The 14,485-nt window shown below is 42.4% G+C and overlaps 1 protein-coding gene across 1 annotated transcript; it reads left to right on the top strand.

Moving 5' to 3' along the window:
• Window positions 1-227: 227 nt before the first annotated feature.
• Window positions 228-13,015, top strand: cntn1b (contactin 1b). The gene is made up of 24 exons (XM_083935505.1): window positions 228-315; window positions 4,052-4,210; window positions 4,319-4,354; window positions 4,479-4,605; window positions 4,738-4,919; window positions 5,967-6,062; window positions 6,150-6,362; window positions 6,506-6,605; window positions 6,703-6,887; window positions 7,103-7,227; window positions 8,213-8,330; window positions 8,838-8,988; window positions 9,104-9,231; window positions 9,332-9,504; window positions 9,596-9,719; window positions 9,861-10,028; window positions 10,188-10,337; window positions 10,444-10,514; window positions 10,627-10,879; window positions 10,974-11,095; window positions 11,228-11,417; window positions 11,503-11,624; window positions 11,746-11,902; window positions 11,978-13,015. The coding sequence occupies exons 2-24, from the start codon at window positions 4,156-4,158 to the stop codon at window positions 12,058-12,060; spliced, it is 3,129 nt and encodes a 1,042-aa protein (XP_083791631.1). The 5' UTR covers window positions 228-315; window positions 4,052-4,155; the 3' UTR covers window positions 12,061-13,015.
• Window positions 13,016-14,485: the final 1,470 nt, after the last annotated feature.

Here is a 14,485-nt window from a genome sequence, read left to right as displayed (position 1 = left end):
GCTGTGCACAAACAATAACAACCTTTGATTTGATTTGTGATTTTCCATAGAAGCTTTATTTCCCCCGTCTGTGATGCGCAGCAGCATGATGCCCGCATCCCTCCCCACCCTCCCTCTCTCCTGGACCAATGGCAGCCGCATCCTCGCTGCCACACAGAGGTGTCGCTCAGCCTCTTTCCTCCAATAGAAAAGTTCAGATGAACGGGACGCTCCGGCGGGGTGTGTGTTGGGTGTGGGCTTGTGGGGGTCGATGCGGTCCGGGTCCAGGTTGTGCCATGCGGACAGTGTACTGAAATCTCCCATTCTGCCTCAAAGGTAAGAACGACACCACGTGCTAGTGTGTGCATGTAACCTTAAATGGCTCTTGTGTCTGGACTTAGTGAGGATAAACCGGAGTTCGACGCTGTGTAGCTGAAATGGACCGGGCGCAGGAGTACCGCAATGCAGAGCATGTGAACTAGCGGTGCCGCTCAGTCGTCATTGGGATGAAGTGATGTCAGGGGCTGCGCAGTTACTTTTAGAGGCTGCTGTGGGGTTTTTTTTTCAATGACTGCGACGAAGTGAGCGATGTTTGAGGTCGTTTTAGCATCCCACTCTACACTCAAGATCAGAAAGTGTGTCCGTGGTTGCAGGGGGAACACAAGGTGAAAGTGCCCGACTTTATGCGTCAAGGGCGCAGTGGCTGCTGGATGCACCTTGGCACTATTTGGTAAAGGGCGATATGGCCTTCATGGATGAGAGGGCAACTCCCTTATAAATTAAGCACTGCTTAAACGTTTAATGTGCTGTACTGGCATACAACCTTGAGTCTAGATCCTTAAATTAGTATTAAATCAAATAATATTTCTATTTCTCTGGTTGGATATTGTAAATTGTTATGATCCACAAATATAAATTGTTTTTCTTCCTCCTTGTCCCCTGAACTGTAAAATAAAAATGCAAAATGCATTAGAGACTAAGAATAATTTAGCCATCTCCTTTTTTTTAGATGTCATGGCTGCAAGAATGTCAGGGAAAGTGTATTATTTTAACACGAGGCCTGCTTTTTTAACAGAAATCACCCAAACAGATCGAAAAAAAAACCCACTTTAATCAACTCAAAACTAACCCAGAAAAACTCCAAATTAAATCGGCACCATCGGTGATATCCTCTTGTTGAATTCAAACCTCCAGTGTGGTTTTGTGCAGCCGTAAAACACACGGCAAACATGATCATTTGTAAAACACTGGGGCGTAATACATGTGCTGACCTAAATTTCCCTGGTCCGTCCCAAGAGGATCTGTGATGGGATTATCACCAGGGGAAACTCATGAAAACACACTCTGATGAATTGATTAGTGGTGGAACAGATTGTGGCAACTGTAATCTGCAAATCCAAGGCTGTATGTACAAAAGTGTTGTGGAATCTTGTAAATTGAGACCCCTGTCCACCTTTCAGGATCTTTCAGATGCAGAGGTCTCACTTTTTGAGATTGAAGGCATATAAAGCGGTGCAAATGCAGGATAGATGCTGCCGACTGCTGCTATACTGTTGTGATAATAGTGTTGAGTCATCATGAGTGCCCATGAGGAGTCAGTGCTGCAGTCTCTGCATGTGGATATGCTGTGTACTGGGTATATTCCTCTGCTCTCTCTCTCTCTCTCTCTCTCTCTCTCTCTCTCTCTCTCTCTCTCTCTCTCTCTCTCTCTCTCTCTCTCTCTCTCTCTCTCTCTCTCTCTCTCTCTCTCTCTCTCTCTTTCTCTCTCTCTCTCTCTCTCTTTTTCTCTCCATTTCTTGGAGGTTGAGACAAACATGATTGCTGGGGCACATGGGAGGTGGCTGACCATTTTCTTAATACATTCTGTCTTCTTACTCTTCTTTCCAACATCCAGAATGACTCAGCAAATGACTGTGAGACTGCCTGGCTAACTGTAGGATGTACAGACATTTGTTGCCACATGGCCACAATATTTACCCCGACTTATATGACATTTTTTTTCGACAAAGCCACATTTACTACTACTATCTAAACATTTCTAAGGGAAGATAGCTGTTTTCCTGATTTCCTCTTGCTTCAATGTCCCTGATCACACCCCCTTTGCCTGCGTCATTATAGGAAGATTATGTTCAGATGAAGCCTGAGCTTCGCGCTCACTGTTAAGCGCAATGTCAGTGCTGCAAACATGTTACACCATCTAGCGCATTCTCTTCAGTGAAAATAAGTGACGATTCAGAAACGTCACCCACTTTGGTTATAACATTGAGACTTTTGTATGTTGTGTTGGTCAAAACAGTTCAGTGAATTGCAGATGAATAATCTTGCATATTTGTTTCTTGCATGAAATAAGGGTTATTTAGGTAATGACCGGGACGTCACATGTGTATTTAGTGTGTGTTTTTACATTTACGTTTTTTATACCAAACACACATGCAAATTGAAATTATATCGGTGGGATATCCAAGTTTGAATCTGATCCCAAATCTTACCTTACCATTATCTTAATGATGAGCGATGAGATAAACCTAGTAGCCCTCGTAAAAAAACAAAAAACGGTTGATTCTCTGAAAGAAACAGAGCAATACAAGTTGTAATTCCCAGCGACAGAACATAAACCCAAAGAAGACTCAAATATATACTCTAGTAAATATATAAATACCAACCACACATACTTCCTGCATTTTTTGCGTCAAAATCACTGATCACTGGGAGCTTTACAAGTGTAGAACAAAGATCACCCCCCCCCCCCACACACACACACACACACACACACTTTATCCTATCCTGGTCATCTTTATCAATCCTGGATTCATCCGACTTTATACCTCCACGTTCCTCCCCCAACCTGATCTCTCTGAGTATCTCTGTATCTCCCAGTATGTTCTGTTTGACAGTGAAAGTCGAAGCACCGCAGTTGCTCATAACAGTCACATTCAGAAATAAGTTGTGGAGTGTGGTAAGGGTGACTCCTATTCGGAGATTCACTCGAGGAGCCTGATTCGACTGCCAATCTCACAGTCGAATTGTCGAAAAATGCACAAAATGTGGTTATGAAACAATGGATTATTCCATTCTGGCTCTGGGGGTGCTGATTGTCTGAATTTACATATAGATGCTTGGTTTCTCCCAATAGACCATGAGAAATAGCCTATTTGGGTATAAATATAAACCTATTAATAAATACTGTTGCTAAAATGTGAAAATAACGCATGTGCTTTTAATCTATCTCCTTAGTGTGCGGGAATAACCCCCTCCCACTACAGTTCTGAATATACCGTCAGCTATTGTCAAAGAAAGGTACAAACAAAACACATTTATGTAATAACAACAAATACTTTAAATAAGATGCTCCTATGAGAAATCAGAAATCACATCTCTCAGTAACCCTCTGTCTGACACGTGTGACCATGTATCGCTGGACTCACGTGCACCCGCCGCTGTCTGCTTCATGTCTATGGCTCGCCACCCATCAGAGGGTTTTTCATGAGAAAAAAACCCAAAACTGATTCGGCGATAAGTCGACTATAGGCAAGACGTGAGGAATCAGATTCGACTATAAAAAAATTTAGTCGGGACAGCCCAAGAGTGCTGTCTATACCTACTCTGTAAAGTGTCCTGAGATAACTTTTGTTATGATTTGGCACTGTAAATAAAATTGAATTGAATTGAATTAAACAGTGCTGCAAAAGGGATGTGTAAGCATGTGTGACGGAGCAGCAGGTGCTGTACACTGCAGTGCTACCTCCAGTAAGTCAATGTGTGTGTCAGTGTGTGTCAGCGTGCACACACAGCGCAGGCCTGTGTGTTTCTTTGCAGGTGCGTGTCCTTGTATATGTACACACACTCTGCATGACTGTTTGCAGTGTCCTGCTGAGTCATTCCTACATCCTGAATCCTTTATATTCCAGTTAGTTCTGCACTCTGTTTGTGTTCTAGTATTATATCTTGAAGGTAATATAACTTTTTAATACTACATAATGAAGGGAGATCATGTTAAACAAAATGCTTATGATGTTATAAAAAAAATAGATTCTGTTTTCGACAGTCTCTCTTCTTTTTGTCTCTTATTCAGCCCTCACCAGTTCATGTGCTGTCCATCGACTTCTTTTTTGTGTCCCTCTGCCCATCCGCCTAACTCGCGTGGTTACGGTCAACAAAGTCCATTTGTTGACCGCCATGGCTTCGGCTGCATTACTGCTCCTGTCCCTGTCCTCCTCAGTCTCCCTCTCTGGTAAGAGGCACAGTGATGTGTGAAAATATACCATTTACCCCCTTAAATTAAGTCAAGTGTAAACCCTGCATACCAATTATCTGACATGAATGTGTCTCTGCTTTGCAGTGGCGGTCCTATTTAACGAGCCTAGAATTTATGGAGGTGAGTTTCTTGCAAATGTCCAAAAGAATCAGGACATAAAGGGGGCATGCTGCATATACATCACAGCGTTTCATGAGTGGTTTTAAATAAGTACGTCAGCTAATTATTTTGTACAATTTGTCAGATGATGCAACTGGGTATGGTCCCATCTTTGAGGAAGAGCCTGTGGATGTGGTCTACACCGAAGATTCACCCGATGGGAGAATCTCCATGAACTGCAGAGCACGAGCAAACCCACCTGCTACATACAGGTTTCGCACACTTAACAAGATTTTTATACACTATGGATACATGATTTACAGATTTGAAAGCACAAGTACAGTACATGCAGTGTGACATGGTTGATATCTTTTTTTTATAGAATTGTCTTGTATCACTGCTAGGTGGCGCCGTGATAACTGGGAAATCAAACTGATGGAGCAGCCAGACGAGCACTACAGCCTTGTCGGAGGGAACTTGGTTATCACTAATCCCAGGCAGAAGAAACATGCTGGGACGTACATCTGCGTGGCCAGGAACATCTACGGCACCGTCATCAGCAAGGAGGCCAGGGTCAAGTTTGGATGTGAGCACGCGAAATAGGAATGGCAAGATACCAAAAATGTGGTAGTCGGTATATAATACCCAATTCAAAGTCACAGTAAAAAAACAACAACCTTTTACTTCCTACGTTAGCAGCGTGAGTACTGTAGACTACACCGTGGCTAACATGAGCACTATTCAAAGACACATGCAGCACCACCACAGCTGTCTGCTAAAATAAAAAAAATGTAAAATGTAAAGAAAATACTGAAACTTAAAAATTTGTGTTAAAATAATGTCCGTCTCGTTCTAATGGACTCAAGATCGTGTGTGGGAAGTCTCAAACTTAAATAATGGTAACATGTATTTCAGAATAAAGATAACAAGGATAACACTTTGGATATGCTGTTAGCGGCTGTTAGTGGCTGTTAGCGGCTGTTAGCACTTTAGAGTATGGCTCCCTTGAGTTGTTTGAATAAATCTGGATGTCTTTGAGGTGCTTTGCTAAGTTGGAACTGTTTCCTCCTTTTGTCTAAGATGTTCATTTGCACTGTTTGCATACTTTGTTTGCAAACGCAAAGTACTTCCATATGTTGTGCATTGACAGGTCTTTGTGGGTGCTTGCAGCAGCAAATGCAGCTGCATTTGTCGCCATCCTTAACATTTTCTTGTTCTTTTGTGCTGGTTGTCATTCTTCTTTCTTTGGCATTTATTGGGCTGCACAGTTGTAGGTGTATATGCTGCCCCCTTCAGGTCCGGAAGAATTGCATCCCTGGTACCTCCGGCACTGTAGACATTACAAGAACAATAACGTTTTCAGAATTTTGGCACTGACATGGTATCAAAGCATCGGTTCTCGGGACATCACTAATATGAACCCTGCTGGTGAAGCAGGGCAGTATGACCCATGTCTGGTGTTGTATCTGACCTAGCTCCAGTTCCTTTTTTTTTCTTGGTATCACAGAAGAAACAAGGATGTCACAACTTCCCTCCTTGTTTAAAGCCTGCGTTGCAGTTGTTGTATGTTTTGATTTCAATCATAATACCTGTTTTTCCTTTTTTATTTTCTCCTCATCTGCATATCATGAAGTTGTGGAGGAGTTTCCCCAGGAGGAAAGAGACCCAGTGTATGTCAAAGAAGGACAGGGGGCTGTTCTGCTGTGTGCCCCTCCTAAAGCCTGGCCACGTGCGTACAGGTCTTCATGTCTCCATTAGAAAAGCCATTCTTTGGAAGATAACAGTAATAACTAGCCCTCTGTCTTTTCTTTTTCAGAGGAGGTGACCTACCGCTGGATCTACAACGAGTTCCCGGTTTTTCTGTACACAGACCGCCGTCGGTTCGTCTCTCAGAAGACGGGGAACCTGTACATCTCTAAAGTGGAAGCTCAAGATGCAGGAAACTACTCCTGCTTTGTTTCCAGCCCCATCACTGGGAAGAGCGTCTTCTCCAAGTTCATCCCCCTCATCCCTTTACCCCCTGATGATGGTTAGCAGATACTAGCTGGGAAAAAACTAACCTCTTCTTAACATGGGGGGGAAGGGAAGAATTAAAAAAAAAAACAATGCACATTATCTCATCATATTTCTGATCTTCAACATGTTGGATAAAGTTTACTTTCTTTGTCTCAGGTGAGGAGAGAAAATACCCAGCAGATATCAGGGTCAAGTTCCCAGATACTACTGCCATGCTGGCCTCTAATATTACATTGGAGTGCTTTGCTCTCGGAAAGTATGTTTTTCATTTCTGTGTTCACTCTTTATGGAATAAAAGACTCATGAGATTATTCTTTCAGGCACTGGTTTATTTTCTTTGTGCCTCCTTTCAGCCCCATCCCTCATATTGTTTGGCGGAAGGTGGACGCCACAGACCTCCCACCGAATCATGAGATCAGTGAATCAGGGGCTGTGCTTCATCTGTACAATGTACAATATGAAGATGTGGGAGGATACGAGTGTGAGGCCATCAACACTAAAGGAAAGGACTGGCACAAGGCCTGGCTGTATGTGGAGTGTAAGTGACTTTATTGGAGTGTACCAAATTTAGGTTGTAGAGTGCACGTTTAAGAGCGTAGATGGTAGTAGCCTATAGAGATTATTTCTTACAGTTGAATTCACCAGTGTTGTTCTTTTGTGTGTCAACACAACTTTGACTTAACCCTTCTGCTGTGTATACATTTGAATATTGTGTTGAATGTAATCAGCGTTATGCCTGTTTTGTTTGTTCAGCTGCTCCCGAGTGGGCAGAAACCATCAACAACACTCAGATTGACATCGGCTCAGAGCACACCATGCGCTGTGTGGCATCAGGGAAGCCCTTTCCTTTTATCCGCTGGTACAAAGATGGATATATGGTAAAAGAAAAAAGAAATCTATAAAAGAAAGCAATAAAAGCAATTGGGGAATACATTTCATATATTGTATATGAAGATCGACAACATGGCTCCACTTCCTCTCATGTTTCACCCATAGACTGTATAAAACATTATGTAGCCTCTGCGTCGAGGTCAGTTCTCTCATCTTGATCCAATCGCCCTCGCCTATGAGAGTCGCCATCATGTCTAGCTTTGACTCCGCCTCCTTTCCTCTTACCAAAAAAGGGCATTGATGTGACGTTGGGGGGAGGACTGGCTGATGTATACTTCTGTGGCGACGTGAGCGCAAGCGCATAGCTGTTACTAAAGAGTCACACCCCTAATTATTTATAAACTTTAACCTCCAATAAAATAAAAACAGCCTGGTACAAAACAATTCACCCCCCTGAATGTTGTCATGGAGATATAACCTAAACATACAGACTAAAATGTTTTTTTTGTACCAGGCCTTAAACAGGTGAAATTGTGCTGTGAAAAACGGCCTATTTAGCATGGGGATCAATGAGAAGTGACTCTACAATGAAACCTGCCCCTAGTGGCCACTCAGCAAACTGCAATTTTTGGCACTACCTTATTGGATTGACCAGGAAATCGTTGTTGTCAGGAATTGTTTTTATAGCATCAAGTAACTAATTAAAAACAAACATACAATAAAACCGAACACTTGCACAAACATCAGCGTGATAAAAACGACCTGCATTGACAGAAACCATCTATAGGGAAAATGTATTTGAGGTGTACTTTGACTTTTAATTTGGCCCATGTGCCATCCGCTGACAAGGAGGGGGCGGGACTTATGACCTTCACTGTACAAAATGCTTTGGCTTCACTTTCAGGAGGGGGGGGGGGTACAAGCCATCCATCGTTATATACAGTCTATGGCACATGTTATAAACTTTGCTTTTATGCTTTCTTTGAAATTATATTCATGTTTACATTTGTGTTGTGTGTGTACATTTTCCAGTATGGGAAGGGGGAGTTGAAGTTTTCCAGTCTCACTTTCGATGACTCAGGAATGTATCAGTGTATCGCTGAGAACTACTGGGGCATCAAATACGCCAACGCTGAGCTGCGAGTCATTGGTGAGTCCTTTCAAGAAACTTTACTCTCAAGTAATTTTCTTGAACTCCAGACCATGTCTGAATCAGGTCAAGTTATTTTTCAAAGTTGCCCTTTCACAAATGCAGCAAACGACAGGAGATGTCCGTCTCAGAGGCGTTCTCATCTACTGGAAATACTAGTCTGATGTGACAATTTCGGTGTTTGGTGTTTGTTTTCTTCATGCAAGAGCCCTATGACAGAAACGTCAACAACACGCCCACTTTCTCACTGTGAATTCTAATGGGCTTAGTCAGACATTACACAGACCTTGTACTACGGAGCTGGCAAGGTAAAGTCTGTCTAATGTCCGGTTCAACTGGTCCAGACATTTGTGTTCTCACATACAGCTCCTCCAGGTAATGTCTGGATTATTTCAGGTTTGCAGTGCATGTGTAAAAGGGGGCTTTTGTGACTTACTGAATACTAGGAAGCACAACTGTGTTTTAAGCGGTTTCAACAAGTGAATGGTGACAAATACCCCCCCTTAGCCTGTGCTCCTACATTCGAGTTCAACCCTGTGAGGAAGCAGCTTCTTGGAGCTAAAGACAGCCGCGTGGTGATCGAGTGTAAACCCCGAGCCGCTCCTAGACCACGTTACACCTGGACAAAGGGCAAAGAGCTCCTCTTCAACAATTCCCGGTCAGTCAACATTGGCATTAAATGGTGTACTAGATTCTAGAAAGCCCTCCGATATAGTGTGCATCACCCATCCACTGTCAAGCAATTCAGTTTAACTAATTGTGCTCATTTCTAGGATTTCTATCATGTTTGATGGGAGTCTGGAGATCCTCAATGCCACCAGCAATGATGAGGGTGTCTACACCTGCTTTGCTGAAAATGACAGAGGCAAGGGCAACAGCTCGGGTTATCTCACCATCACAGGTCTGTGAGCATATTTGTGTGTATGCATATTGAAATCCAGTAAAAAAATTACAGTAACATATTCTTGCATTAGAATAATGATTTTGTTTCTTTTCCCTAGAGGCTACCAGCATCACAGAGCCACCTGAAGACACTGAGGCAAAGGTTGGCGATGAAGTGATTCTGAGGTGTGCCGCTTCATACGACCCCATGCTGGACATCACCTTCATCTGGTCCATAGACTTCAGGGTCATTGACTTCGACTCTGAGTGGCAACACTATGAACGCGTTGTGGTACGGTGATGGTTCGTCATTTAACATCTTGCGTAGCGTCCCTGCCCCCTTCCTCTTTTACCTCTTTGCTTTTTTGCTTTCTGTTGTTCAGAGCGAAGACGGCAGCGGTGATCTAAGAATAAAGAACGTCCAGATTTGGCATGAAGGCCGCTACACCTGCACGGCTCAGACAGTGGTGGACAGCGATACTGCATACGCCGACCTCAAGATTGTAGGTCAGTCCCGGCGTGCTTTGCCTCAAATGATCATTGATGACGAGATGATTTATGATTACATTTGAGTTATTTGGTGGATGTTCTTATCCTGATTATCAACATATGTACCTTCTTTGCATGTGCCTTTCCCCACTGATTCAGGTGTTCCCGGACCTCCCGGTGTGATCAGGGTGGAAGAGATCGGGGATACGTGGGTGAAACTGTTGTGGACTAAAGGAGCAGAGCACAACAGCCCCATTCTTTCCTACACCATTCAGACTAGACACTACTGGGCTCTGAATGAAGATGACTGGAAGGACGCCAGCACAAGTGAGTAGTTCTGAGTAGGGGCCAACTCGCTCTAAATCCAGCATTCTGACCTCAAGTGATCTGATCAATTCAAGCCTGCAAGTAAAATATACTTGGACGTTGTTGACAGGGTAGATCACACTGCAGCACAATGCAATTTGTCATTTTTGTCTCCATCAGCTCCAACCCTTATTGACGGCAGTATGGAGAGAGCAGAAGTGACAGACCTTTACGCGTGGATGGAGTATCAGTTCAGGATCATCGCCACCAACGAGTACGGCTCCGGAGAAGCCAGCATCCCCTCCCTCAAGATTAAAACCTGGGATGCTTGTAAGGAGAGAATACCTTATATCTGACATATATTTTAGTCAGGGCAGTTGTGGTGGGAAGAAAAAAATAATAATTAAAAACTCAATGATCTTTTATTTCTTCTCAGCTCCAGTGATTTCCCCCACTGACGTAGCAGGCTATGGAGGTAGAAATGGCGAGATCGTCATTACATGGAATGTAAGAGAGCCCTCAGTTCATGTAACTTTATTGTATATCAAAAATATTTGCACACACTCCCGCACTAACAATATCTAAGAGGTGTTTTTTCTTTCCACTCCTGACATCTTAGCCTGTTCAGCCGTGGTTTTTCTACGGTAAAAAGTTTGGCTACATTGTGGCCTTCAAGCCTCATGATGCTTACGATTGGTGGTACGAGACCATTTCAGACCCTGAGACGAGGCGTTACGTTCACAGGGACTCCTACTTCATTCCCACTGACGAAGATTTTCAGGTCAGAGAGTTTCAGGTGAAGATCAAGTCGTTTAATGTGAAAGGAGACGGACCATACAGCCTTACCAAGGTCATCTACTACCCGAGAGATGGTGAGGATTTAGGATCCTAAACTCTCTCGGAAAAATAAAACTTGTGTGTAAACTTAGAGTTCAGTTGACCACCTTTTTTTCCTTTCTCATCCAGTACCTGTGGAGTCACCGACAGATGTCTATGCCAGGCCGGTGTCTTCCACTGAAGCTCTAGTCTGGTGGCTGCCAGTGGTGGACACTGGTACGGGCCTGCAGCAGTACATTGAAGGATACCAGGTACATAGCTTCTACTGTACACTACAAGTTCCAAACTTAAAATTTTGGTTTCAAAAATGTTATGAACATACCATAACATTTCTTGAGATGTACACAAAAACGTACTTATGGACCTTGTTCCTTGCTTACCAGGTCAAATACTGGAGAAAATACGATGATCCGGAGCCAGGAGCAAACCGTATATTTGTTTCAGCCACAGTCAACCAGACCAGGTTGGAGAACATGCTGCCAGACTCGCACTACCTCATTGAGGTCCGTGCCTTCAATGGAGCCGGCCTCGGACCCCCTGGTGAACACTGTGAGATGTTCACAAAGAGGCCACGTAAGACCAATCTATGGATAATAAGTACCTACAATAAGAGTTATCCTATAGATGTGGTCTTTAAAAAAAAAAAATTTGTTTACAGCACCACCAGATCCCCCTAGGATGTGGCGCTATGTAACCTGGACAGGACAGTGGTTGTATGTTTGGTGGGATCATATCCAGTATGACTGGTTTGGCAATATTTCCTTCCCACTGTACTACAAGGTGGGTGTTGAAAAGCTGTGTGTCAAGCCAAACAATATCTTTTTTTTCATTAGATCTAAGATAATTTCCAGGTCTACTGGGAAATAACAGAAATGTTGAAGATTGGATTCTTTTTTTCAAGGTTATGTTCAGAAAGACTGGCTACATCTATGGGAAAGTCTACATCACTGGCTGGCACTTCATGGACTTCCCCATGCCTCAGCATGGAGACTATGAGCTGATGGTGCGTGGCCGTTATGAAGGAGGGGATGGTCCAGTCAGGAAGATAAGCATTAAGGGTAAGGCTCAAATATAAATATAAATTTTTTTTGTCCACTTGGTCCATTTGTCTCATGCTGTTTCTGTTTCCTCAGGTAAAGCATCAATGGTCACGCCCACTGTGTGCCTGGTGTCTTTGGTGCTGCTGGCACTCTGCATAGCGGGATTGGAAATTTAAGCCCAGCCACAAGTGACATGTATATAATAGACTCTGGGAAATTACTTTTGTGGATAGAAGAGATCCAGTCTTCCCCTCCAAACACTCTTCACGCTGGTAGTCATTGCTTAATACCACATCTGTTCTTTTGCAACACGTCACAGGAAGTTGTTTTTCATAACAACAAAAAATGAGGGTGTTGGCCCCAAAGGAACAATACAGCACGGAACTGTGTATGTTTACTGCATCAGCAATCCCTATGTCTAAAGAGAAGATCTGAAATGTGCCCTGTCAAATCCAGATACTCACCCCAAATTAAAAGCCAAAACAAATGAAGATGAATGATAACTGTTGGATGAACTGTTTAAGCTCTTCATACACTGTAGTCAGAATAGAACAGTTTTATCACTTCTACATTGTGTCCTTTTCCCTTTTCCGTCATTCAGTTTCCTTTATGTTCTAATCAATGTTTCCTGTATTGACTTGAATAAACTGGACAAACAGTATCACGGTAGAATTTAACCCATCGAATGGGGACATGTTATTCAAAATAAGCACTATAAGTCTCTCAGATGGTCAAGTAACAAATATTATATAAACAGTATGATAATCTCTGTATTGGTGATGAGCAGAACATAGATGATGGTATAGATTTTATGAACATAATTTATTTATTTTCTTGGAGCACACAGTATGTTAAATAATTGAAACATGCTTATTCTTCACCATCATGTTTCACTTTTGTTTAACTATTTTACATTAATTTCTACAGTAAGTCTTCAACGGAGCTGTGTGATGGGAACTGAGGATTCTTGCTTAATGTTTATTTAAATAGTCATCCTCCCCAGAATCATGTGCAGACATCGTGACTTCTAGCTGCACCAATGAAAGCCATATCAGTGTGATGACGTCTCTTTGAGATGATTTCTGGAAGTGATATTGTAATATTTTGAATGAATGAACCATGAGGCCAGGGTTGGACGTCACTGTATATCACATATATGTATGCTATTTTCTGTTATGTCAGGCTGAAAAAACATTAAACAGAATTAAAGAACAATCTGTATTGTCTCATTGGTTTTTTAGTCCATTTCTGATTAGCCAATTGCAGGTGTTCCTTTCAACACAGTCCATCTCTGCGCTCAACAACAACAATCCGAACAATCACAAAACTTTCCTAAACTTAAAGTTCTAATATTATACAGTATATGGTAATATATAGGCCAGAGCACTGACGAAGCAAATTCAATCGGGTCCAGTCGGGCTCGATTGAATTTGCTCTATTTCTTCTTAGTATTCCTTTTTGCAATAACTTGCCTTTTTGGAGGCTTTATCATATTCAGAAAATCACCAAACTAATTTAGGAGTGGTGAACATTTACATATTTCATTGGTTTCAGAATTGGGCGTGGCAAATTGTCTCGCTAATTTGTTAAGAAGGAGTTACATTTTTCTTTATCAATAGCAAAGCTGGTTGCAGTGCATGTGTGTGGGTAAGCTCTCAAAACCTGCAAACTGAAATGTGCTGTGGGATTTCAATCAGCAGATGGCAGTATATCCTCATGATGTTTACCAACATTTCCACTAACATTCAGTCCTATCTTAAACCCAATAAAGTGTTTGTTTATTCCTATTCTGAATTGTGACATACCCATTTTATCAGCTTACAATAAAGGTTTGCATTGCTGCAAAAAAATTGGCTCATTAAGAAGAAGTTTTTTTTATTTTCAGTACCTGTTTCTTTTAAGGTTACTTTTGCTACCCATCCCTGTACAGTGCACAGCATATCCATCATTTTCTGTGATGGCTTTTCAGAAAAAGGGAGGAAAGGGCTTTTCATGTCTGTGTGCTTTTGTTTGTGCCTTAAAGTGAGCTTGCTTGCATACTGTATAGTAGTCTCTCTGAGGGAGGCTTTTATCTCTCCTGTTTCCACCTCCATTACCGGCAATTCCCCCATTTTACCTCCTTCCCTTCAAACAAATTACCCTAGACACAGAAATCCCATGTGAGGATGGAATCAATACTGCCATCATTTACAAACAGTCACAGCAGATGCACAAAGGTGAGTCCTCCTTGGCAGGGGAGTGAGTTTTCTTTCAGAGAAAGATATTGAAGGGCCTGTTGTTGTGATACGTGGTTCCTCCTCAATGCTCTGAGTGGCTCTTCTGTGGCTTTGTGCTTTTTTGTATTGCATGAAATCTCATATTTTTTTCTAATGTTGCATCTCAGAAGGAACATAACAGTGGCTTTGTTTTGCCACTGTGAATGTCGGATTTATGGAAAAAGGGAACTTCTAACTTCGCATTTGCCAAGTCAAATTTCCACCATTTCATACAAAGGCCTCTCCTGTGTGAGGAGCAAATGAGCAAGGCACCAAACCCCAGTTGATAGCTAAGTTATGAACACATAATAAGACTGCTAACAACATACAGAGGACTGTAGATGTG

Source organism: Echiichthys vipera, assembly GCF_963691815.1.
Source record: "Echiichthys vipera genome assembly, chromosome: 20".
In the NCBI taxonomy this organism is placed as follows: Eukaryota; Metazoa; Chordata; class Actinopteri; order Perciformes; family Trachinidae; genus Echiichthys; species Echiichthys vipera.
The sequence above is the reverse complement of the archived record's forward strand: the minus strand, read 5'-3'. Positions and strand labels throughout refer to the sequence as shown.